Genomic DNA, 27,592 nt, shown 5'->3' with positions numbered 1-27,592 from the left:
AACTGCAATTTGATTTTGTCCATCCTTTTTTTCCAATGTGTTTACAGGGTTTGAAGATGGTCTGAGTGTGTGGCCGTCTATGTTTGTGTGTGTTTGTTTGTCTTGAGCACCTGTCTGACTTTATTTGCTGTCTGTTCGATGGGCAGTCTGGATGCTTATTACTGTGTGTGTGTGTGTGTGTGTGTGTGTGTGTGTGTGTGTGTGTGTGTTTGGAGTTCCCATTTGTTGTTTGGTTACTTTGTGGATGCCCTGGAAAAAAAACAAAAAAACACAATATATAGTCGAATTTAACATCCAATATGGAAGGATGCGGAGGAAAAAAGGAAAGGGAAGGAAAGTGAGCATACTATTGAAGAAAGGAAGATGGAAGGAAAAGAGGAGAGGAATGAGAGAAAAGAAGAAGACCAGGATGGGTAAAGAAAGATGAAGGGAGTAGGGATGGAGGAACTGAGTGAGGAAAGGAAAAGAAATTGCTAAATAACATTAGCCTATAAAAATATCTACGAACCCAATGGAGCCAAACTCGCCTCTTAAGATCCATTTAATTGAGCCAATTAATGAGCCGTGATGATTGCTCAAAGAGAATGATGTAACTAAACCAATTCAAAACACTGAGCATTGAAAGGAGCTGTCCCCTCCTCCAACCACGGGTCGGGCCAACACAGAGGGGAGGGAGGGGTGCTTACACACTGAGCTGGAATAGGTGCTTGGTGGAGCGATACAGAGAGAGAAAGGAAGAGAGAGAGGAAAAGCGTCGACGCACCGCTCTCCTGGACTACAAACTTCTCCCCTTCCTCTCTCTTTTTGCAACATTTCCCTTTATTTTCGCTCCAAATGCTTCTCTGCTACAGAAGTTAACGACTCACCTCTGTTTCCAACCAGTTTCATTTATTCCTCAAACTTCTCCAGTCTGACCGGATCGAGGGAGGACAGGTGGAAAAAATGATGGCGAGCGGACCGGCGCCGCTCGGTGTTGCGCTCTCCCCGGCTCAGCGCGCCCGGACGCGGGTCGTGCCGCTGCTGCTCTGGCCGCTGTTGGTGACCTGCTGCCACTTCGCGTCGGCCCAGGAGCTGCCGACCAACGGGGTGAACGGGTACAGCCTGCACCCGCCCTACTTCAACCTGGCCGAGGGCACCAAGATCACCGCCACGGCGACCTGCGGGGAGGACGACACCGGCAGGACCGTGCAGGACCTGTACTGCAAGCTGGTCGGAGGCCCGGTGTCCGGAGACCCGAGCCAGACCATCCAGGTGAGCAGGGAAAAACACTTGTAGAGGTCTGATTTCTACTTACGTTGCTCAGAAATGTTGCCCCAATGGAGTTTTAATTTTACTTTACCTCATACTACAGTGAGTTTTATCTCCCGTTATAGTCTATTAGTTCTATAGTTGCCTAAACCTATAGTAAATGCATTATTTGGTATATTGCATTCTTATCTCTTGTAGCATTGTAATACTGTTGTACTCTTTGTACAATATTTCATTAGTTGCTTCTAATGCATCTGAGCTGCCTATAATTGAATTTACAGATATTTTGACCCTGTTTAATTGCTGTAAAACTCCTAGTAATCTAGTGGTATGTCTGTGTTGTATGCTCAGTTGTATTTTTATTTGACTTTGCATTGTTACAATATTCCTATAGTATTTCTATAGGTTATAAGCGGGCCTGTGGTGTTCACTATTAGGCTTAAAGTGACTGCTGTGTCAATAGTATTTCTATATGGTTGCGTTAAATACTCAGTTGTATTTCTTCAGTTTTTCTATGGAGGTTTAATGAACCGATAGTAATTTTCTATAATACTTTGAGGACTTAATTTATTTGACATAATGACATATTTATCTCACATTATATCAGTATGATCGTCATGATTTATAGCACCTCTCTAAACTTTACTAGCCTACAGAGTCACTACAGCTCATTTTTTCAAGTGTTTTACTGCAGTTTTGTTTCTATCACCAAACTTCATGTTAAACTCCACCTCTCTCATGTTAAACCTCCTGCAGATGCCAGCCTGCACACTTGACTGCATTCAGAGTACAGAGTTGAACAGAGGGGGTCAGCAGTGTGCACAAATCTCCCACTGCTCTGCCCAGTCATTATTTCATGCACTGCTTCCTTTGTAGGACTTGGCAACACTTAACACAGGCCACTTATATAAGGACAGACTCCAGCAGTAATCCAACCACTGGTTTCCTACATCAATCATTTCGTGTGTTTTACAGATGAGTTTTTAATGTGATGATGAGTTTGTGAGCTTGTAAAACTAAACCAACAGCCAATTGTGTGTTCGACAATTAAGCTTCCAGGTATCACTAGTTAACATACAAAGGATTATTAGTGGGTTAACCATTAAATCAACTCTCTGGGTAAGAACATACGGGCTGATTGCCTTCTCGTGCTCTAGCTCTCTCTCTCTCTATCTCTCTCCCACCTGTTCCTCGCATTCCTCACGGTGACTGACCCGTGTCCTCCAATCAGACCGGGTTTATCCGTTCTCTGTGACTGCGAGATCATCAAGGCCCGAGCGATGCTTCCTCTGGAGATGATGATGGTCATTTAGGTGGAGGAACAGAGAAAGTCTGTCATGTCTAAACCCGTGTGCTACCTCTGAAGTGACATGCTACTGAAACTGAAAGAGATCAGACAAAAAGAAAGGGGTGTAAAGTTTGTGAGCGGAGGGAGAAGATGAGCAGCAGGCGGTCTTAGGTGTTGTTTGATTGTAAAGACCCAACAAAATAAAACATGTGCCCTGGGGAGAGGGGGGGTGGGGCTTGAGAGATAAAGGGTTTTAAAGATACTTTCAAGCTTTTAAGTTGTTTATTAGATCATCTAGCTTAATAATGAGAGAAAGAAGGAATTATGTATTTTGCTAATTAACTGCGGTTCAGTTGACAAATTGCCTCTCTGCTGTTGAACGTGATCTCAACCACTTCCTCTTCTCCACTCTGGATTAGGCCGAATATTCCCTCATCACTGTTTTCATTTAGTCAGTTTGGTTCAAGTGGCGACGCTGCTGCATAATTAGCTCAGGAAATCTCCAAAATGAACCCAAGAAATCTGGTCATTAGCTCAACCAATGGTTCATTATGTGTTCGGGGCTAAGAGGTTTAGCCCACTTTTGCTGAGCTATTGTGGCTCGGCCCACCACCACCAGGACAAAGCACACACATGCACGCACGCACGCACACACACACACACACACACACACACACACACAAAGCAGAAATCACACACCCTTTTCTGTTGTTGAGGTTAATCCTGTTTTGATTTGACAGCAAGATGTGAGAGTGTTTTTATTAATTAAAAGCAGCAGGAGGAGGAGGACTAGAGATTGGAATGTGTGTGTGTGTGTGTGTGTGTGTGTGTGTGTGTGTGTGTGTGTGTGTTGCTTGCGCCTGTGAAAATGGCTACAAAAGGTTAAGAATCTCTTTTTTTTCTTGACCTGGGACTAAACTGCAGCGGTCCTCACTAATTAACATGTAGGCCTATTTACTGTCATCTCTATAGAAACAAACTGTGTTTTCTCTTATCATTGAAATACTGAACATAGTCTTTAGCCATGCTAGCACCTGAGCTTCATGTCAGTGTGTCAGTCAGACACTTTTGTCCTGACTGAAGTACTTTAACAACTATTACATGGATTGCTGTAAAATGTCGACAGTCATGGTCCCAGAGGATGAATTATTCTGACTTTACTGTCTCATTTTGTTCAGTACTTTGGTTTATGACCAAAACGCATGTTTAACTAATGACATTAGCATCAGCCTCAGCTGTACTCTGTGCTAGCATGCTCATCTAAGATGGTAAATATTTGCTACCCACTAAACATCAGTCAACAATGTTATTGTGACTGTGTTAGCATGCTAACAGTAGTACAGCTTCTCGGAGCCGCTAGCATGAATGTGGACCCAAAGTGTTGGTTTAATCCACTTTTTGCACAGTTGTGGTCCCAGATAGCTCCAGGAAGTAGATGTTTGAATTGTAAGGATTTCGTTACCCAGAAATCCCCCGCCACGGATAAACTTCTCACTCCTTAGGCTTGTGTGTGAGGCACACCTTCAGATTTTACAAAAACTGATATTGTTGCTGTTTATAACACTAAAGTGTACAGCTAATTGGAACTGATAAGAGGAGTTGTACGTCATGTGTGCAGCTTTGCACACATGACGTGAATGCTCCTTGGCTAAATTATCCAGAAAGTCTCCCAGGATTATATCATTAAATTAACAATTTCCTCTCGTGAGGGTGGAGGTGTTACAGAGGTTCAGCTGGCCTTGGTGTGACCAGCCCCAGATTGTGTCATCGGGAATGTAGGCTGTGTTTTCACCTCAAAATCTGAGCTGTGCATGCAGCTTAAAATTTTTGTTAAACAACATGAAATACTGGTGTCATGTATGATGGATGCAGGCAAAGGTGATACAGAGTGGAAGGACTATGAGAGGGAAAAAGCAAACAGATAAGGCATAAAGAGAAAGAGTTAGAGTAAGTACCGTATGAGAAAGAGAATCGCGTTATGTGAAGAGAGAGAAAAGATAAATTACACAAAGTGGCAGGTGTGGGCTGAGTAACACTTTGGCTCTGCCTGGGGACATGGATTCCTCCCTCAGTGAGAGACCGAGAGGTGAAGTGAAAGAAAGAGACAGGAAGAGAGATGAAAAACGGTTGAATGAAAGCCTGTGTAACACAGAGAGAGACTAGATTTGTGCCCTACATGTTCATTTCCAGGTGGCCTTTTTTGTTGACGTCCTCGCTTTTTAAAGGGACGTGACGAGAGAGGAATACAGGTGTCGAGAAAAGGAAAAACTGAGAAAAAGAGAAAGAAATAGTGTGAAAGAGAGTTTGACAGCCCAGCAGAAATACAGAAGCAGCCTCCCTGACGTCTCACTGCACTAAACACCTGCCTTGTCCTTTAGAGATGTCACTGACAGGGTGGGAAATCCGCTGTTTTCTGTGCACCACCAGCTTCATTTCCTTTATTGACCTTCATTTTTCTGTACTCAGCTGTTGATTGGAAGTGGTTTCTTTCTCTCTTTAATGCTCTCAAGGTGCTGTGACCAAGTTTTGACATGACTACATGAGAGCAATTAATACTGAATGACATATTAAGTTAATAACAAATACGCAGAGAACAAGGAATGCAGAAAATAGATTGAAATGGGCGATTACAAAAGAATATACAAGTGGGAAAAGAGGAAAAAAAGCAAGAATTCAATCAGTTTGATTGAAAGTGTCTGTTTTATCTTTAAAACAAAATTGCAAACTCTGGTAGGTGTCGCTGATGTGACTATTTGATAAATTGTTACCTCAGATTACTAATTTTTAATCTGAGATTACTTCATTTGTTCACTCAGTAAATATCGTCCCTCAATTTGCTGCATCATGCTCTTAAATGAACTTAATTTGCCCTTCAACAATAACATTGATGACTAATATCAGGCTGAATAAAATCAACGGAAAAACACAAAATCAAAAAGGTGGATGGACGGGTTGATCTGTGGGAGGACAGGGGGCTAGTAGGGTGGAGTCAGATAGTGAGCAGTGACCTGTGACCTCCAGTGACCCGCAGTGATAACATCTCTTAACCCTTCCTTTTGTTCAGGTCCGTGCTTGTTTGGCTTATGGTAACGCTTACACGGCCGGCCAGTGGTGGGGTTAAATGCTCGGACAACCAAACTGGGATTAGCTGAGAATGAAGAAGCTTTAGAAAGCAAAGAGGTGGAGAGGCCGGTTCAAGTGGTTACGGGCACGGACCATTTGCTGCCATTCATTTTTACAGTTTTACAGTATGAAAATCACCCGGCAGATATTTGAAACAGTTGCATCTTTAAATTTTTGTTACTTTCTGAAAACAAACACCTGAGAGTGAGGCCTGCTTTCTGCACTGATCAGCCATTTTAGATCATATATACACCCTGGCTTTACTATCCTGGTTCCCATTGTCCAACCTCATTCTTTTTGAGGGTAATTTACCCTTTAAACCTGATGTAATGATCATGAATATGTGGCAAATTAAAACACATGAGAAAATTGTTTTATTTTGAATTTGTGGATACTACTGTACCATGCAAGACTTAATAGATATAGAGCCTTTATAGTAGCGAAAGTGCATTGTTTTTCATTACTGAGGGCGGCAGCCCCTGCTCCTTTTGTCATACAGTACACTATGCTGTCATAGCAGACTGTAAACCGTGTGAATTTAGCTCTAAACAGGCAGACTGTTGCACAGCGATTTAATTTATGAGACAACTAAAACCTACAAGCGGATATTTAATACATGCCGGAGCCTCACTGTTACTTAAACCTGCGTGGAGTCGCCCTTTCTGTGGAAAAGCAAGAAACTTGACCCAGGTAGCTTCAGGGACAGACACTTGTGAAATAAATCTCGTCCTTTCACAGGTGTTTACGGTGACTCTGAAAGACTGTGCAGCAGTTTAGTCTTTAAGTTACCGCTCAGTTTCTCTCTGGGCTGTAACCTAAAGGCTGAAGGGTCAGATTCCACAATAGGCAATGTATGTTAATCAATAACATCCTGTCTAGGTTTCTCTAAGCAAGACCCTGGAGTTCATTCTCAACAGTAGATCTGTAAGTGTAACATGTGATTGAGAGTCTATTCATCAGATTTAGATATAATGATAGAGGAAGTTTTGTGTCCAAAGTGCAGGTGTTGCACTGATTAGCGCCTCCTCTCCTACTCAGTGGAAGCACCTGGTGTGTTACTAACTGAGTCTAACGGAGTCAATCCCTGCAGAGTCTCACAGAAGCTTTTGTTAGATTTGATCATCAAAGTACAATTCAAAGAACAAAACAAAACGGAGGGATGTAGGACTGATCAGAATCTTATATTAGCAAGTCAAGTGTAAATAATTTGACAAGAACACATGTGCTTTGGACCCCAAAAACTACATCCTCAAGGTCTCAAGTATGGCTTTCCAATGTGATACTGTGCATAGTAAAGTATCAGACTCCTGCCACAGTGCCTTTTGAAACCTCACACACCTCCGTCTCTTGTCTTCTCAGGGCCAGTACTGTGACATCTGCAGCCAGGGGGACAGCGATCGCGCCCATCCCATCACCAACGCCATCGACGGGACAGAGAGATGGTGGCAGAGCCCGCCTCTGTCCCGCAGCACCGAGTACAACGAGGTGAACGTCACCCTGGACCTCGGACAGGTAGGACTCATTGGATTTAGATATATACACACACACACACACACACACACACACACACACACACACACACACACACACACACTCTCTCTGTCTGTCTCTGCAGTTATGGGTGTCTTTTGATGTCTTTTCATTCTGCTGATTGCGTTGAGATGTGTTCTGGAGTGTCAGGATGTTTTCTGAGGACTCTGAATGTCTAAGATCTGTGTGATCTATCTAACTTTAGTGTTGGCTGCACTGCAAAAAAAAAAAGCTGTTGTAGTGCAGTGGTCCTCAACCGTTTTGGCTTGTTACCCCTCATAATGAAGCCCTGTCTTCCACACATCTGAATACTTTTTAGAGGCACGAATAGGCGAGTTGATTCAGTAAAGGAAAGTCATACTGTATAGCAGAAATGTTTCATCTCATGTCTCCTCAGATTGATCTTGTGTTCTTGTGATCTGTTGTGGTTTATCGTTTTCCAGAGGTGTCAGCCAGTAAGATTGTCGTGATGTGAATGAGTCAAAAAGTTGGCAAAGTGCCTGATGTGTCGCGTTCTCTCGGATTTGGGAAAAAGTCTTAATAGTTTTTGTGGACTGTGTAACGTCCTCCATATTACCAGGGTTCATGCAAAGGTTTTCTAATCACATTAAATCTTGATAGAATGATGCAGGATTCTAAAGATCAGCGTGTTTCATATTGAGTACATACACCTCTTGTGCCGGAGCTTGTTGTCAGCCGTACACACTGGTAGTTTCCAACATCTCCATTAATCTCCGCTGCTTTTTTAAACTGCAAATGAATCTGATTGGATTCCAGCTGCAGCCACTGGTTGTAAAGTTGCAAACATCTGTTGGCTGAATTTAATTCTGCTTGCTACCAGCTTCTCTATTCTGATAATGAAAGTGAAATAAATCAGCCTCCCAAAGAATCAAACCGTGAATGCTTCAGTCTGAGTTGGCTTAGAGCTGCTGTTGATGCTCTGTTCTAGCTGGTGTTGTACATTTATTTTCACATATACAGGGACACATTCAGGCAGATACGCAGCACAGAAAAGCTTCACTCTGTCTCCCTGTGCTCAAGAAGTTAATCTTTTTGTGTTGTTGAATGTCGCTCTTGAACAACCTTTTTATGTTTCTGAATGTGGCCCTTTTGTGCCGGGCTCTCCAGCTCGAGTGCCTCCCTCGTTCATCAGTAGAGAGATGTTCGCTGTGTGTGTGTGTGTGTGTGTGTGTGTGTGTGTGTGTGTGTGTGTGTGTGTGTGCGCGCGTGTGTGCACTCATGTTCCCGACGAGTGTGTTTTCTGTCGTGGCATTCAGTTTCCATCTTTCGTCCCTTTTCTCTCCGCTCTTTACTTTCCTCCCTCTTCCTGTCTTTCTCTCTCAGTTGAAGGGCTCAATAGAGAAGCAGGGAGCTGTGACAGCCGCTGTGTGTGTAGCTTGTAAAAGCTTTTATAAGCCTGTTTACCTTGTGGCAGTGATAAAAGAATGAATAAAGAGTCTTTTAAAGCACAATATGAATGCTATGAGAGCCCAGCAGAGTTTGTTCTCATCATCAGGCACTGAATAGATGTTGGCTGGATGACATCAGTGGCTACCTACTGACTTTTTTTTGGGATTGGGACCTAAAAATCTTTTTTTCCAATGTGTCCTGATAATAAAGTAACCAATAAACAAAATAATAAATGCAATGCAACAACAAATATAGACGTCATACTTGATTTCCTAGCTTTTACCAGTGATCAAGAATAATCGATAAATCACTTAATCCATGAAGTGCGGAAAAAAAAATGTCTTTGTTTGGTCAAAAGTCCAAACACCCAAAAACACTGAGTTTACAATCACACATGACAAAGAAAAGCACCAAATCCTGCTGTTTGAGGGACTGGACTTAGAGAATATTTTGGATTGTTTCACTATTGACTAAGACTGAAATGATTAATTGATCAAAATAGTTGCCCATTCCTTTCCAGTTGATTGGCTAATCAATTAATCAGCTCTGCTGTTAAGTGTATTGATTCTGATAAAGCTTTAGACTTACATACATACATGTTATTTGTTTGTATTACTCACTTTAAATGCTCTTCTTCGTCTTTTCAGCTTTGAACTTTGATAGAGGATAGATGTCAATCGACAGAAAATCAGTCTTTAACAGTTTGGATAATAGAATAATCGTTAAAGTCAAGTATCAAAGGGTCGTTCAGCTAATTCAGTTTCACAAATGAAGGTCAGATTACCTGTTCTTTGCCAAAAATATCCCTGATAAATCCTGTCATGCAGGATTAACAAAAAGTACTAAACCGATTTGTGCTGAACTTGGTGGAGGGATGGGCAACCCATTAACCCATTAATTTCAGACATTTTATACACAATTATCAATCAATTGAAGATAAAAATATAAAGTAATCAATATCAGATTCCTGTAATGTATCGAATTATAAAGCAACTTTAAAACTGCTTAACTGAAAACTACTGAGAAGATACATAGACAAAGATGCATAAGTCCTGACTGTGCAAAACCAGCAGGAAGCATACATGAACATGAACTTTTTATTTTGTTGCTGCATTCCCAGTGTTGCAGGATACTTTATCTATAGCTAATCAAATTGATGTTTACCACCTACATCACATGGGAATATTCATGGGCAAAGGAGGGAGAGAGAGAGAGAGAGAGAGAGAGAGAGAGAGAGAGAGAGAGAGAGAGAGAGAGAGAGAGAGAGAGAGAGAGAGAGAGAGAGAGAGAGAGAGAGAGAGAGAGAGAGAGAGAGAGAGAGAGAGAGAGAGAGAGAGAGAGAGAGAGAGAGAGAGAAAAGAGGTGGATGATCTCCAGTTACCAGGTTGCAGTTTTGTCTTAAAAGAATGTAGGTGGGCTAAGGACAGGGATTACGTGTGTGTGTGTGTGTGTGTGTGTGTGTGTGTGTGTGTGTCTGTGTGTCTGTGTGTGTCTGTGTGTGAGTGTGAGAGAGCTTGTGTGTGTGCGTGTGTGTGAGTGACAGTGTGTTGAAGGCCCCAGCACACATGCACACTAACGCACCCCTCGACCCTCTGCCAGAATGAAAGAGGGAAGGGAGATTGGAATGTCAGTTAACCTGTCTCAACCCGCAGAGGGGAAGTCTTGTTAAATTACCCCTAACTCCTCTCTCTCTCTGTTTCTCTCTCTCTCCCCCTCCCCTCCTCTGTCTCTATACGAAAAGTCATGTTCTCTAATCTCTTTAGTCATATAGTATATACACTTAAAGGGAATGTTCACTGTTTTAGGAAATACACAACCAATACAGACATCACCTTCTCGACAAGAGGATTGATACCACGCTAATGTCTGCACAGCAAAAATATGAAGTTACCGCGAGCAGTTTGCTAAATTAGCTTAGCAAATATGCTGAAAGAGCATAATGAACTGTCAATTCGTAATTTGCACTGATTGACCAAATGAGATGCTAACCAGACTAGCTGTTTTCTACCTGTTTCCAGTCTTTAGTTTTATTTTATTGTAGTTTATGCTAAGCAAAATTAGCATCATATTCACGTACAGACAACTCCTCTATGAAGAACAAAAAAATGACATAAGTATGAATAAATGCTGAAATGAATAATTAAATACATAAATAATGCAAAAATAAAAACATTTTGATAATGAATAATTTCTATTATGATGCTGTTATTATTTATTTATGTATGCATTTCTACAATTATTTATTTATTTTGGTTTTTCTACATTTCTGCATTGATTTGTTTATTTATTTATACTTATGTCATTTTTCATACTTCACACTCTTCTCATCTAACTCTAGAAAAGAAAGTGAATAAACTTATTTCCAAAAATGTTAAACCTTTCCTTTAAGTGTAGGTATAGCATTCTGGCCAGAAGTTTATGGACACCTCTGTCTTTTCTGATTGTCTCATGTGGGGTTGGTTTCACAGACTAAAAGTACATGGGTTAAGAGGTGAATGTGAGTTCAAAAGGTGAAGCAGCTCAATAATAATGTGCGTTCAGTTGGCACAGTCACTATCAGTATCACTTTATCAGAGCTTTACAGCAGCAGGTGTGTACCAAGCACTGACTGCACCCACCCAACACTCAGTGTATTAAACACATTTCACTGGAATCAGTCCACAGTATGGGATATTCACCATTTCCAAGGAATGTTGCCCCAATGTGTAAATGTCTTTAACACATCGTCACGACTAACGATTAACACCTCTTAATACTCCCTTGTTGATCATTCTCTCCAGTATTTAATTCTCCATCATCATCGTCTCCTCATCCTGCTATTTAATCTTTTTTTTTCTTTCCACTATCTGTTTGATTCTTTAAATAAAGATCAGTTCAACCCCACCCCACCCACACACCTTCTATATCTGAAGCAGCCATTTAGCCTATCTATCTTCTACAGATAGCAACAGCCCAATATAGAGCATTTCTATCTCCTCCACCCTCCCTGTCTTCTTTCTTCTGCTATCTCCGTCTTGCTCTTCACCATCATCCTCTTCCTCATCACCCCTGCTCCTCATCTTTATGTGTTTCTTCAAAAGTCTCCTCCAACCTCTAATCCTTCACGTCTTTGTCTTTCCAGGTCTGGTTCTTTCTCAAGCTTTATTTCATCCTTCTCCTCGTCCACCATTTTTCTACTACGAGGTCTTTTGTGCTTTAAAATGACATTTGAAAGCCCAACACCAGTGCGTCTTTTTACAGTCTCTCTCACTGCTCTGAATAATCCACTGACGTCAGGTTTAAATGTAGTTACATTCTACTGAAGAAATAGTCCTTATGAAAAATGTTAGCACAGTTAAATCTGTGGATTATCCAAACTAAACAAGACAATATGAAAACATTCTTGCCTGAGACTCATTGTTTCCAGAAAGACATGTCGCTGCTGAACTTCAGTGCAGCATTAACAAAATAACTTTCACTCCCGTTGTGGTGGCTTGGCAGCAGAAACCCCAGAGATGAATATCTCAAAACTTAGATACAGCTCATTTCTCTCATCTTAGTTTGAAATTCAGTAAAACACCTCACCTCATTATTTTCCATATCTATATTAGACATATTCGTATCTCTGTCTGTACCTGCCAGGCTCTTTGTTTATCACTGTTTTATCTGCAAAGGTGGAGAAGTAGAAGGGAGAGCGATGGAAGAGGAGTGACAGCTTCCTGATGAAGTGTAGGAAGAACATGAATCATCCAGGATGAGGTCATACCCAGTTCAACACAATTCACCGTTGTCTTGTATATAAGCTAAGAGTGATGTAACGTTGGTGCGTTTCTGTGCATAGATGTGTGTTGGCATGCAGTTTCATTCCTCAGGTGTGTGATAGTGGAAGGATTGGTATCCCAGGTAAAAGAGAGGGGAAAGATAGAGGAGAAGAAGAGGAGGGGGGATTGAAAAAACACAGACCAATAATAGGTGACATGAAGGAGCAATAAATACAAGATGAAAGAAAACATGGGAAGAGAGGAGGATGAGGAGGAGGTGGAGCAGAAGGAGAGAAGAGGAAGGCAGGAAGCAGGTATTAAGTGGAAGAAAACTGAGGTGAAGAAGAGGAAGGAGGATGAGGGCATGGAAAGAGGAGGAGATGAGTGTTTCAGCAGCCTATTATTAGAGCACAATATAGACTTCAGTGTGTGTGTGTGTGTGTGTGTGTGTGTGTGTGTGTGTGTGTGTGCGTGCGTGTGTGTGTGTGTGTGTTCTTCAGGTGAGGTCCTTTCTTTTCTGTTTTCATCCCCTCTTGAGTCACAAAATCTGCGTTCTTGTCATCACACCTGTCAGAGATGCGTTAGACTCTCTGAAGTGTCTGTGTCTCAGTGCAGATATTTAAAGGGTCAGTTCACCCAAATGTAGGAGCAGAGAGCTACACACTTATAACTCGTACAGAGCCTTTTTATTCTTAATTTCATCTGTCAAATTTCTCTTCCGATTGAATTGAGTGAGAAAATATATTTTTCTTATTTAAATTTGAGTGAATTCACCCTTTAAATCAAATTCAAAATTGACCTAACCTCAATACTAATCATGTGTTTTTCCAGGATTAAAGATTCACTCAGTGTTTCTAACAAATTAAAACATCTCTCACTGCCGTGTGCCCTTAATTTCCTGTGTGTGCTGACAGATTTCCCTCCAGGACAAACGCTAACAAAGAGACGAATACACAGATGCACAGACTCTCTTGGAGTGTTGAGGTAGCTCCATTGTTCACCGTGCGTAAGAGCGAGCGTGGTGCCAACTGCTCCCGATTGAATGCTTCCTGCCATTCATGCGGTTTGAGCGTCAGAGTTAGCTTGAAAGTGCCAGCCGGCTCTGAACTGCAGGGTGGAGGTTACACTGACGTTTATATTTGGGAAGTTTCTGACGGTTTGTTTGAGGGTTAAGCTGAGCTCACATACCGAACATGCTTAAAGATGTAGATGGGGAATAGCAGTTGCATAAAGAAACAGACAGTATGGTGGTTTAGTCGTCAAAAATCTAATAAACTGAGATAACTGTAGGCGCCATCAAGAAATAAGAGACACACTTGAAAATGGTGCTCTAACAAGAAGCGGTGATGGGATTCAGTTAAGTTCAAACTTGCTGCACAAAATGACCCCCACGCACAAAGGCTTATTTTTCATGGATACAACCTGACAGAATTATGTTGTGTCCTCTCAGCCGTCTGAGATCACTTCTGTGTGTGTGTTTTGTATTAGCGCGGATGTGTGTGTGTGTGTGTGTGGTTTCCTGATTACAATCAGTGGCTTCGCTGCCAATTCTGCTGCTATTTACAAGTGACGGGCATGGGAACCACACTCTCTGTCCAGTGTGTGTGTGTGTGTGTGTGTGTGTGTTTTTGCCTGTGGTTTGGCTCTGCACAGACAATTCCATTGTTTTTGTTTGTCCTCAGGTGTGATGCGTGTGTGTGTGTGTGTGTGTGTGTGTGTGTGTGTGTGTGTAGCTGGTACAACATCCAGTCAAGCAGCCAGCTCTCATGTTTGAGACTATTCAAGATATCTTCTCTTATTCACTGTAATGTCTCACGCTCTGTTTTTGCCCTCACACCCGTGCATTGTAATCACCCATCTCTCCCTTCCTCTCTCTCTCTCTCTCCCTTCCTCTCTCTCTCTCTCTCTCTCTCTCTCTCTAGCCACAAAGACTCCTCTGTGGTGTTTGACTGACACAGTAATGATGGAAAGAAATAGAAAAAAAAAAGATTAAGATAGATATGATGCACATCAAACCACTTTCCCCCTTCTTCTGCGTTACGCTCCTTCACAAAATTCGTTGCCAGTCTCTATCTGTGCAGTGGAAACACACTGTAACCCTCAAGTTAACTACTCATGAAATAGGTCCACAATTGAACCTGGATTGAATTATATCTTCTATTTTGAAGCAAAAAGTGTTAGTATGGATTCAGCTAAAATGATGATATGGCTTATTATCTCTGTCCCAATTCTATATTATACATGATGAAGTTTACACCGTATAATGATGCTTGTAGTGAGCTTTTTAGGCAATTAGTCAACAAGATATTGTACCATTTTGTACTAGCAAGAAATAATGCAAGAAGATAGAGCGACAATAGCTATGCTAAGCTCCGGTTTCAGCACACTTCTGCCTATTACAAAGGTTACAATAATTAATGTTTTTTGATTATTATCAGCAGAATTAAGTTATTTTTGACCAAAAATCTCAAAAACCAGCAGATACGCAATCTCTATTAAGCTTCTCAAGATGTTATAGCGAATGTGTTTGCTGCTCACATATCCAGCAGAAACAGAACTGGCAACCCTTTTACATGACCATTACATTTCAGTGTCAATGTTGAAATGAAAAATACATTGCTTTGTGTAACTTCAGTGTGTTTTATGGCCCCTTGTCAGAGCCATTGCACCATAACTTATCAGTGTTTTGGTTTTTAGCCATGAGTAGCTTTTGTGTTGCATCTTTTTAGCGTGAATGTACCACATTGTCAGCCTTATAGGGGATTTATATGCTATCATCATCATTAAGTCTTCAGGAAAGTGATGTATTTCTGTGTCTCTCTCTTTCTGTTGTGACATTTCCCACAGTGACTCAGTCAACCACACGTTTTTGTCACATCCCTTAATAGTGGCCCTCTTTCTATTTCTTTATTTAGGTCTCTTTAGCTCCTTGGCTGTCATTTTGAGGGATCAACAGTTGCACTCATTCATTCCTCTCTCCACTCCTCCGTCCTCTTCAGTGACTCTTATTTCAGTCACCATCGGCCTTCATCTTCCTGTTTTCCCGTCTGTCCCTCTCGTTCACGGGTTAAACGTTGCCTCTGACACTTTGTCCTCACACAAACACACAAACGCTGACACACAGCGCACATTTTTCAGTCATTCATTATGTGTACTGGGCAGGAAAATGAGCAGAGAGGGGGAGAGTGAGAGGTGCAGAGAAAGAGAGAGACAAATCTGACCTTAATAGGAGTGATTCAGCTTTGAGTGAAAGGAGAGAAAGAGGAAAACGAGATGTTGATGTCGTATCTAAACCAGGATAAAGGAGGGATGATGGATGGATGGAGGCAGGGAGGAAAGGAATGTGGATTGGTTGTTCAAAATAGTCGGCTGATATTTCAGGGGTCATTTTTTTTTAGCTGCTTCTGTTGTAGCTGATATCAGGACGTGTTGATGTTGGCAGGTTAACGCACCCCCTCTTTTAGTTTCAGTTTGGTATTTTGACAAATTTAGATAAATGCTTCATTATAGTTATTTTCATTTTCCCCTGTGATGGATCCAAGTAAAATGAATATATTTTTCATCCTCTGAAATAACACACAATCTATTATGTGCCACTTCCATTTTAATATGCTGAAATATATGAAACAGCAGTCATGAACTATCTTTGCCCCTGCCTTGCTTTGGAGTTCATTAATCTGTTGTACGTTTTATTTATAGTCAGGTCTGTTAATTTTCTGTTGGACCTTTGTCTCTTTCATCCATTATTTTAAATACTTCATATGTCCACTTTTGCGTGATGCAATCATTATGACTTGGCTTTTAATTTCTGTTTTCTTTCAAACCTGATAACATCCATTAAGTAAATAACAGCATGACTGTGTGATCACACTCCATGATTAAAGTCCATCGTCTGCAGCTCTGTTTTCTGGTCATCAAAGAAGGTTCAAAATGTTATGTAGTCTCCAATTCCAATATAATTTAGTTATCTTGAAAGGCATTTTAGTTGCCTTAAAGCCAAAAATTGTCTAAAATACAAATATGGTAGCTTCTCAAACTTTATCATAATCATATCATATCAAAACTTAGATGCTGTAACCTTTGATAGCCTGAAGTTCCTGCATAGAATTGTAAAATACCAATAAAGCAGACTAAAACTCAAGTATGTCTACACCAAAATCTCCTAAAATTTCTACATTTCTAAAAAAAAAAAATACAAAAATGCTGAAACTCAAGCACATTTGAGTACCTAGAGTAATTCGAGTAGTTTAAAACTCCATTCTAGTATCCTATTGCTTATTAAATTAGTTGTTGTAACATTTAGAAAAATGGATGATGGATAAAGAGAGAACAAAGATGGGGAAAAAAATTAGTAGATGGCTAATGTGGTGATGTTTAGCCATCTAACATCTGTGTGTGATGGTGAGGCTGTGGGAATTAATGGAGAAAGTAAGAAAAAAAGAGGGAGCGAGTGAGTGAGAGAAATAGTAGAAGAAGAGGAGGAGGAGGAAGAGGACAGGAAGAACGAGAAGGACTCCAGCTGGGAAAGACAGAAACAGAAAGGAGGGCATTCATACTCTATCTTTGATTGAAATGTCAAATGCTCTGTGTGTGTGTGTGTGTGTGTGTGTGTCATTATCAAAGCAGAGGAAGTGATTATAAGATGACGCCTCCCACCCTTTTCCCTGTCAGTGGTTCGGTTTTGATTTGATGCTTGTGCACACATGGGTGTGTGTGTTGCTCCTTTGTCAGGCATAATGACTGTTCCAACCTGCTGATCTGTCACAGGTCAAAGGTCATTGTCAGGCTCTTCAGTTCCTAAGTTCCTGCTGCTTTGAACTCCCTGACTGCCCTCAGTGCGTGTACACAAACACACACACACACACACACACACACACACACACACACACTCTGTCTCTCTTGCCTGTTGCTTGGCCTGTTCACCTTGTCAACACAGAACTTATCTGTTAACCTTTCTCACATTTTCTCTCCACATCTTCCTCGTTTTCTCTCCCTCTCACCCCTGTTACCTGCCTGGTCATCTTTTCTTTTTGTCTGTCACTTTTCCATCGACCCATCCTTTCTTCTCTCTGTTTTGCTGCCCATCCATCTCCTCATGTCTTGTCTTCCACCCTCCCTCCCCTCCCCTCCATTTCTCCTCCATCAGCTGTGTGTTATCACCGATGCAGACAGCTGGAGTTTCCTCCTGTCCTGCTACTGGAGGGAAAATAGTGAAACTGGCAGCCTGAAAGAATAAGTAAATGAAAAAATTAAATTGATTAAATTAATTTTTACAATTGTCACGTAATTGCATAGAAAATCTCGTTACAAAAGAAACGTCTAGAAACATGGATGTATTAAGGTTGCATTTTTTTGTGCTAATTTGAGAACATCAGCTAACACAGGTGTGCAGTTGACAAGTTCGTCCTTGGCAGTGCTGAATAATTAATTGTTTAGATTATTCATCATTTTAAACAGTTCGTGGTCCAAGCTAATCAAATGTAACTAGATGTTTTATATAGAATATCTCTGGGTTTTATACCTTTGGTTGAACAAAACTAGGTGAAGACATTACCTTTTGATCTGGGAAGTCAATTGCGACAGGTATTTTTAAAATATTTTCTGACCTTTTTCATAGATAAAAGATCAATTGATAATCAGTAAAGGAAGTAGTTTTATAATTTACATCATTATAGAATTAATATCTTTGGGTTTTGGATATTTAGTAGGACAAAATTTGTTATTTCAAGACCTTTTCTTGGACTCTTCAAAACTGTTAAGAAAATTTTTTCACCCAATTACAGACATTTTGTAGCCTGATCAACCAAAAGTTAGTTAGTTAGTCCAATGTGGCTTCACTTCCTGGATCTCGATGCTTCTTCAATACATTTGGGCATATTTATGTCTGTATTCACAGCTGTCAACTTTTGATTCAGTCCTAGAGGACATATTTTAATGCTTGCTGTAAACGAGAATCTAAAGGGAAACGTGGTTCTAAACAAGCCCTCTGCGATCTGGTTCAGACATGTCGGCTCTCTCCACCAGCCAGAGCGACCCCTGACGTCCATTCAGCTCAGTCCCATTGTCTTTTGCTGTTTGCTCGCCCTCACAACCTCCTTTTGACGCAGCAGTGGTCCTGAGCCCTCCCAAAGATTTAGCATTCAGTATACTCCTCAATAAGCCCTTTATCACACCATTGTGTCAGTGAGAGTGTTCGGCCCATTCAGAGAGACTGCGGAGAACAAACATGGAGGAAACAGTTGGTTGTGAATGGCTGGTGAAGTGTCTTCACAGGGAGGCAGAGGAAATGGGATTCAGTGGGAAATAAATTAAAAGGGGGATATTAGATTGGCTAATCAGTCACTTGAGAAGCATGCAGACAAACAGCTTGGACGTCTGTATTTCTGTTTATTTATTTTCCTTAAATCCAGTCCTTCGTTTTGGAATTCAAAAAACTCCCTGACTAAGAGAGAAAGATCGTCCTAAAGGAGGTTTCCTCTCCTGGTATTTGTAGGATGTTTATCTTTTACCAGGTCTCTGTGAGCTGTTGACACATTCACAGAGGGCTAAACCATGTTAGACCAAAGGTCCTTCACACAGACACAACTTTAACCCACTTGTAGTCTGGTTGAAGTGGGAATCACAATCGAGGGAGATATTTTCGTCACTGTTAGTTTATTTTATTGGATTGTTGATGATGAAGCGACTAGAAACGAGGGGAGAGAGGAGTAATACACCTTCTGGCAGCTCAAATTTGTTTGTTACGTGTTGTATCTTGTTAGCAAGCAACTCACTCATAAATCCCAGAATAAACTGGGTTTTGTTCAACCTTAACAAAGTGAGTGAAGCTGGCAACTTAAGTATGAGGACAGGATTTATGCAGTGGTACGTAGAGTCAGTGAGACCAGCTGTCGTTGGTACGAAAATGTGTAAGCCAACTGTGCATTAAACTGAAATGTCTTTGTTTTGTTTCTAAATGTATTAAAATATAGTGTGTAAAAAAAGACAGACTTGGACATGAAAGGGAATGATGATGGAGTCAGGCCAGCAGTTTCCCACTGCTTCCCCCTGCTAACCATCATTATCAGATTTTTTTGTAATTCCAGATTGAGGTATTGACGTCAAATCGCACATCTGTCAGGTTGTAGTCGTGCAGTCTGTCCAGCTGCAGCGTGACGAGTGTGTGCAGCTTTCTCTCTAGACAAAACCCAGACAGAAAAACACTTTGTGCCAGGCTCGTCCTCCCTGAAGGACACCAGTGACTTTGAGCGGTTTTCTTCCTGCTCTGCCAAGCCAGACTAAGAATAGACTGATGCTAATGTCTGCCCGCTATCACACAATGAGCTCATTTTAGTGTGATAGAAGAACTGGAGTCAGACAGGCTGGATTTTACTCTGATACTGTGTTTACTGTAAAACCTCCCAAGACTTATTTTTACACTTTCACATTCAGCCGTCGTCTGATCTGGCTTTAACTTAACAACTTGAAGAGAAACAGACCTTCAACATCAGGATGATGTTTTTCATACCTATGAGGGTCATATATTAAAACGGAATAAACCAGCAGGTATTTTCGCATCTTAGTCTCTCTTTCAGGCTTTGATTCATACTTTAGCTCTGCATTTATTCCACCTTCCCACCATTTTCCTGTTCTTCGCTGCTTCATTTTAATCTCATCTTTTTGCTTTTTAGTCACGTTAGCAATCACGATGAGTCCACCCCTTTGATCCAGACTGAAATATCTCAACCTCTAATGAACTTTCATGGTCCCCAGAGGATGAATGCAACTGACTTTGGTGACCTCTTTACACTTCCTGTTGCCGCATTATGAGATTGACATTTGTGATTTTGAGTCAAATATCTCAGCAGCTGTCGGATTTATTGAACTTAAGTTTATGTTAAAATAACTGCAAAGCTAATGACATTAGCCTCAGCTGTACTTTGTGTTGAGTGCTAATTAGCAAATGCTAGCAAAGAAACACCCAAAGAACATCAACTACTCTGGCTTTTCTCTCTTTCTTTCTCTTTCTAAAAAGTCACTTTTTAAAGTCTGGGATCTAGTTTGCCTCGAAAACTATCTGCAGTTCATCAGTTATCTTTTCCCATACTAACATATCAGTATTTCCCAATAACAGAGGAAGGAAGGCAGACACAGAAAGGATAAAATGTTAAGAAACAGGGAAAAAAGAAACAAGAGTGGGAGGAGGAGAGAGAGAGAGGTTTGCCCTTGTTAATGTGACAGTAAATATTGGCTTTAACCAGGTCAACCCCAGCAGATTGTTTGAGTTTCTTTGCTGGTGAATGAAATGAAAGAGAAGAGGGAGGAGAGAGAGGGAAGAGGAGGAGGAGGGACTGTAGAGGAAGGTCATTGAGTTAAAGTTCATCTTCTTTGTTACAATGATGAACACAAGTGGAAGTTCACCAGTGTTCATGTTAAACCTTTCCACCTTCTTGCAATAGCAAGTTACACATTAATCTTCCATTCAAGGGTTCATATCAGAATTGCATATTTTTAGGGATTTAGTTTAATCTGAGAAACAAGTTTGAGGTTTTGCTGAAGCTCTCAGGGATGTTGTCGCAGGGATTTTTTGGTACGTGATTTTCACTCGACCCAAACACACCAACGTACTGGTTTAGTGGTGTGGTTTTTTTGTGCTGTTAGGTGATGTCACACAATGACTCACAATTTGTCATCTTTGTTGTACAGTAAAATGATTAGAACCAACGGTGTTACCAGTCTTGTGAGTGTGAGTCAATGGAGAGAGAAGAAGGGGAGGACAGCAAACAGAAGGGTGTTTTCCCACAGTTAAGTCATAAAACAGTATGGGAGTGAAACAGAGGTGTGTGTGTGTGTGTGTGTGCGTGTGTGTGTGTGTGTGTGTGTGTGTGTGTGTGTGTGTGTACATGCACAGTTCAAGAAATGTATGTTAACGTTCAGCAGGAAAATCACACTTGCGAGTACAGCATTATACAAAGTTTGAATTAATTTCGAAAGCAATCAAAATTGGACCAAAAAAACTCTCAAAAAGATAAAAGCAAACCACATTTTCATTTTAAAATTAAATTTCAAAATGAGATTCAACTCACACCAACAGCTGAATTGTTGACATAAAAAATAAAGCATTTCCTAAATCTCCTGTAGATAATAAACAGCTTTGAGGAAGGTCCCTCATGCCAGAAATCCTTGAAAAATACTCCTTTAACACCTTAAATAACTCTCAGAAACAAACAATAGAGTGTTTGGACTGAATGATCAACTTTATGTGAGTGTGCATTTTTCTCATTACTGTATGTGTGTTTAAACAAGTGTGCGTGCGTGTGTGCGTGTCCACCTCAGCAGTGTCTTAATGAAGCTTAGTTCGAGTCCAGAGGCTGTGACTGACGCGCTCCACAGGGCAAAGTCCACATTTAAAACCTCATCACACTGGGAAACCATGGAGATGACCTGACAGAGAGAGGATATGTGTGCGTGCGTGCGTGCGTGTGTGTGTGTAATGTGGGGTCAAAATATGAGTGTGTTTTTAGCTGTTTCTGAGCTCTGCACCTATTCGCATATCTCTCTGAAAAGCTCCTACATGAGGTTTGGACCCGGTAATGAGTCACCGTCAGCTGTTGGCAGCGTTTGAATCTGTGACCCTGTGAACACCAGCGGGTCACCATTCACCAGCGGGTCACCCTGCCATTGAAGCAGACAGGGACACAGACAGACACACAGACAGACAGAGGACGTGTTTATCAGAAAATGAGGGAAACAAGCTGAGAGCTGCAGCAGCTGTGACTGCTTCCATTAAAGCCAGCAGCTGGAGATCCTCAGCACACCGTCGTCAGTGACATCCAGTCTCATACTGTAACACATACTTGGAATATTTGGCATGGCAGAGAACATTTCTGTCTGTCTGCCTGTCTGCATGATGGACACCATACATAACACAAAAACATCTAGGTAATATCCAAGTAGTCCATTAACAGAGGCCTATAATCAATTTTCTTAGAACAAATCAATAAGTGGGTAAAATTATTTCCTCTGTTTATCAATAGAAATGAACTTGTATCTTCCAGAATCACATTCTAGTTCAGTAATCTGCTTTAATCTCATGAGTAGAAACTGAAATGATGTTGTGCAGTTTTATAGTCACATTAGACTTTGTGATTGAACACACCTTCAGCCCAGTCTGGAACTACTTTATTAGTTTGTCCAGTGTCGGCCTTGAACAAGACTCTGTAGCTGTGTCCCAGTTCAAGGGCCTGACACCGTGGCGAAGGTTTGGCCTTTCGTAGCCGTAGACGTCAGAGGCCAAACCGAAATGAGACGGTCTCGCCTATGGAGGATTTTAGCTTCGCATGACCAGCTGTGCCCACAATTACTGTTGCATTGCAAATCGTAACTGTCTTAACTTTTTGACAAAGCTGAATGAACATTAGGTAAAAAATGAGATCTTACTTCAGGGTCCTACATTAAGATTTTTTTGTCAGACTAATGTTTCTTAGGTCAAGAACGAACATTTATGCTCAAGAATTAATTTATGGTTCTGTCCTGGTTCATATATCTGATGCTGTGTGTTGGAGAATCCAGTGGTTGCTGGAGCGTAAGGTCCTGCAGCATCATGTGAACGCAGTTAATCACAATTATATGTTAGGAGCCGGAACAAGATAATGATGCAATCACTGTACTGTGCAAGTTTCTGTAGTAAAGTGTGATCTCACCTTATGTGGTTTTATTGTTCGATAAAAACAAAAGAACAAAGATGTGATTTCTGGGTGTTTGTTGACTTGGCAGACAGATACAAAAGTGAACTGGTTCCAGTTTTTTGTGTGTAATTCATCAGTGTTTCACCTTGAGGACTTTCCACAAACTCCCTCTCTTTCCTCCTCCATCTCGCTCTTCATTAGGATGACCCGCACTCCCACGTTTCTTCCTCCCTTATCACTCGCCCTCCTCCTCCTCCTCCCCTTCTTCACTAATTATGGAATTTGCTCCCACTGTCTGTTAGAATAAGAGATGGAGGAAAAACATGAAAGCAGGAGTGGATCAGGAACGTGCAGAAATCTCAAGGTCACAGGAGAGGAAACCTCCCTCCCTCCTCCTCCTGTCCTCCCTCTCTAGGCCTGTTTTATCATTTTTCTAAGCATTTTTTTTTTCTTCCTCTCCTCTTTGAGTTTAGAGTTATTTGGAACATTTTCAGCATCTTTTTCCCAGGTGACTTTTATGATCATCTCAGGCTGTAAATCTGTTAGGCTGCTACATGGAGTTTGGAAAGGCTCTTCAGTTTTATCTAATCACTCTGGCAGATTTTTCACAAATTGGGACCAAGTGTGTCACATCCCATTTAGTTGTTGCTTTTGGAATTATTGTTTATGTGTATTATTTATCTGCATTGTTTGCATGTCAGGTGTGATATCTCAAATAACCAACTGAACCAGAAATCTGCCAGATGAGTCCCACTGTAATCTCCAGCCCCTAATCCTATAATTAGGGGTTTAAGTCGGATGGTGGAACACCTCTGGGAGCCTTTCTGATGTCATTACTGAAGGAGCTGTGTTTGACCATGTCTCTAACTTCCTGTAACTGACAATCCCAACATTCACGCCCACTTCATGCTGTGATTGGTCCACTGTGTGTGGAGGTGAGGAAGGATCCAGGGTTCAACCTTCTCTTTCTACCTGCCTCCCAGTTTTGTTATCTCCATATTTAAACAACATTGCGTCTCGCCACTTTCTGTGATACCTAGCTTTTTCATCCTCCGCTTTCGAGTGTAGCTGTTAGGAGCAAATACTCTATAAACTCTTTCGATTCTCAACTAAAACCAAGTCGCAACCCTCAGAGAGACCTTTGAAGAATCAGAATCAGCTTTTATTGGCCTGGTATTTATATGCATACCAGGAATTTGACTTTGAGGCAAAATGTCCTCAATGTCAGGGTCTAATAGTCACAAAGATCGCAGCACAATAGAACACACACACACACACACACACACACACACACACACACACACACACACACACCTCTAGAGAGACATCCAACAGTACAGCTTTTTCTACACACACTGTGCGGGAGTTTCCACATCCAGGGGGGTTGTATAACTGTTCGACAACTGTCAGTTGTGGAACAAGGCATCAATCTATAGAAGGAACCCTAAGGATCAACTTTTCCTCTTGGCTTCCCCTATCTTGTTTCGCCTCCCTCTCCTCCTCTTCCATTCCACCGCTCCTCATCCCTCCTTTGCTTCCACCACCCTTCTCTGTTCTCTCTCCCTCCTTTCCTTCCCTCCTTCCTTGTCTACTCTGATAAGAATTCCCTGAGAAGAGGCTTCAGACACTTTTTCCATGACAGGAGTGATTCCTCTTATCTCCTCTCTTCCTCTCACTGCTCCTCCTCCTCCTATCTTCTTCATGTCTGCTTTTCTATGCTCATTATCTTCACCACTTTTCTCATTGTCTTCCCCTCTTCTCCTTCTCTCTGTCACCTTTTTCTTTGCTCCTCCTCTGTAGAGCTGCGTCTGACAACATGTCATCATCATGAAATCTTTGCGTCCAATAATAAACCCTGTCCCAGTATGCAACACCTAATGGTATGGCTGTTACCTGTCAAGCTTAGCGGGCTAGTTAGCATAGTTCAGTTTTGTTTTGCAAAGTGCTGTAGCTGTTTTTGAGATAATTTAAATAAGAAAATGTCAAATTGCGGCATTTAGATTTTACAACATGAGAAAAAACGACCTCAAAAGCCATAATTACAAGATGCAGACATCATCGTTACAAGAATATCAAAGTTTGTCTAATTATATCAATTATAGTCTTTAGTGAAATAATTTGGCTTTTTTGTCTTCAAACATTTTATGTGACTTCAAATGAAATTTAAGTGCATTCCTATTACACCATAGAAATCTGAGATGGATGTCTTTGTCATCTTTCATAATCCCATCTTTTAGGGGCCTTGCTGCTTGAATTTTTCCAGCGGGAAGTCCGTATTTCCGACTCTGACATCCCTGGAATGCACCATATAACCACATCTTAACCCAGCTTTTCTTCTCTCGCCCCAACTTGTCAGAGATGGAATATATGGGTTTGTGCAGAAGCTTTTAACACCAGTGTGAAGATGGAAAGGGATGAAGACAGAGTCTGTAATCTTCACATTTCTCAAGTGTTTTAGAAACACTGAGATCAGTGGCTGAGCGTGTACAGGCCGGCTGCGTGGATGCATAGGTGATGAAGGTGCAAAGGTTGCAGGTTGCCTCTGTATGTCTTTAGCCTCTGGGCAGAGAAATGCCACCTGGAGAGGTGTGTGGTGGGAATATCAGCTGTTTATTGGGAGCATGCAGGATGCTATTAGGTATTAGGTTGAATAGGGTTTCTCTTCCTTTCAGTTACAACCATGTAGATAATGTGTAGTTCCAGGTGACCCAAGACATAATGAACTCAACTGACGGTTAAAAAAGCTATTTGAGTTGAGGTCCCATTTATTTCTCTCTCAGTTTAAATCACAGCAGCAGATCATAAGAGGTTCACAGGTCACAAAGCCCCGGGATAACTTTGACATTTGTAACTTTAAATGTGAGATATCCCCGCCCTTCGCCCGGGGCTAACTAAATAACCCACTTCAGAGCAGGCTTATCTCTTTTTTTAAGGTTATCTGTGGGGTCTTACTGTAACCCCTGGGTGAAGAAATACAGTGTTGATAATGAGAAATAAGTTTAACTCAACCCCATCGCCATGCACAGTAAATGTGAACAACATTAATAGCCATGAAATTATTGAGAAATTTTAAGTCATGGGTAGAAGTAGGTTGAAACACAGCAGCTGAGATATATTCAGCCCAAGCCGAGCGTATCCTGACAAGGTGTTGGCATTAGTGTTGCAGCGGTATACCAGGGAATGAAACTTAACATTTGCTTATCTACAATTTAAAAAGAAAAAAGGTGCAACCAGATGTAGAAACTCACCTGCTCGTGCGCATATCCTCCACGATTTCCTTTTTCAAACCGGAGGTAAAGAGACTTTCCACACAAAAGGTTTCAAGTTCAAATGACAATAACATGTTTGTTCAATCAAAAAAAAAAATGATGATGATAATAATTCTACCGTGAAAATCTCATGCTGTTGCAACCCTGGTTTGCATCCATCCATGATGAAGACGGATGGTTGTTTTGATCAGCGTCATTTACAACAAAAATAAATACCTTTACACATGTTCAGACAACACTTTGTTTAAACTGGTTCATTTCGAACATACTGCCATACAAATGTACTCGAAGCGGTTTCCAAAGAGCCTCTCAGTTTCCGAGAGGATAAATCAATAACAGAGATTTTGACAGAGATTTTGACAGTATTGTTTTCAGCCCTTCTGATCCATCGACACACATTTAAAGAGGAGTCACGGTTTAAACGGTGAAACCTGAAACTGTCAGAAAATGTTCTCACTGAAATTGAAGATGAGTTGTGAGGATTTTCCCTCAGGAATCCTGGGCAGGAATTTAGTAGGAAGAGTAGATGGAGGTTCCTGAACCCCCGGAGAGAGGCAGGCGGGGGGGGCGGGGGGGGCGGGGGGGGGGGGGGGGGGGGCGGGGGGGGGGGGCAGCACAGAGACCAGCTGAAATGTACTTCTTCCAATACAGCTCTACGTCTCTGTGAAGACCAGCCCTCACTCTGTTTTTGGTTTATATGCAGACAACACTGTTACTTTTATGTGCTACTAGATAGTTTTACTCAGTATATTTTTGGAGAAAATATTATCATTCAACATGCAGGGCTTTTGCTCTCGGTTTGCCTGGATGGGTTTAGGACGCTAAACCATGAAATCATTCCACCAACCGATACTGCAGCTAAATAAATATGTCTTGTGAGTGAGGGTTTTGAAGCATCTTTGCAGATATGTTACCAAAAAAATGCGTCGTCCTGAAGTTGAAAACAGAATTACATGTTTTTCAAATCTTATTTTCTGTTTCAATTTAGTAGTATAGAAATTAAATTTTCAGGAAATGCTTCCCTCCATTACGATAAGTTGAAAATGTTGCATTTCCAAACCAGACGGATGGAAAATGGGAGATTTAAATTAAGTTATAATGAGGGAGAAAAACTTTTTTTTTCCTTTATTGCTTTCTTTTGATGCGTCCATCAGTGCTTTAGCAACAGAGGAATATTTTTCATGCTAATGAAGCCGTTAGCGTACGATAGTGGGAGCGTTGGATTGAGAGAAAGAGGAGAGGGGAAGATGAAGAGGGAGAAACAAAGCAAGAGAGGTGACTACATGTTTGGGGAAGATTAGTGAAGGAAAGAGAGAT

At 41.2% G+C, this 27,592-nt stretch overlaps 1 protein-coding gene across 2 annotated transcripts in view; it reads left to right on the top strand.

Moving 5' to 3' along the window:
• The first annotated feature begins 715 nt into the window (after positions 1-715).
• lama5 (laminin, alpha 5) overlaps positions 716-27,592 on the top strand; it is an 88,501-nt gene continuing 61,624 nt past the window's right edge. For both annotated transcript variants that reach the window (XM_056385504.1, XM_056385503.1), the window contains exons 1-2: positions 716-1,251; positions 7,019-7,171. In XM_056385504.1, the coding sequence (XP_056241479.1) occupies positions 943-1,251; positions 7,019-7,171 (462 nt within the window). In that variant the 5' untranslated portion in view covers positions 716-942. The remainder of the gene's footprint in view (positions 1,252-7,018; positions 7,172-27,592) is intronic.

The sequence above is a fragment of the Seriola aureovittata genome, chromosome 9 (genome assembly GCF_021018895.1).
Source record: "Seriola aureovittata isolate HTS-2021-v1 ecotype China chromosome 9, ASM2101889v1, whole genome shotgun sequence".
In the NCBI taxonomy this organism is placed as follows: Eukaryota; Metazoa; Chordata; class Actinopteri; order Carangiformes; family Carangidae; genus Seriola; species Seriola aureovittata.
Note: the sequence above shows the minus strand (reverse complement) of the source record. Positions and strands in the feature narration are given on the sequence as shown.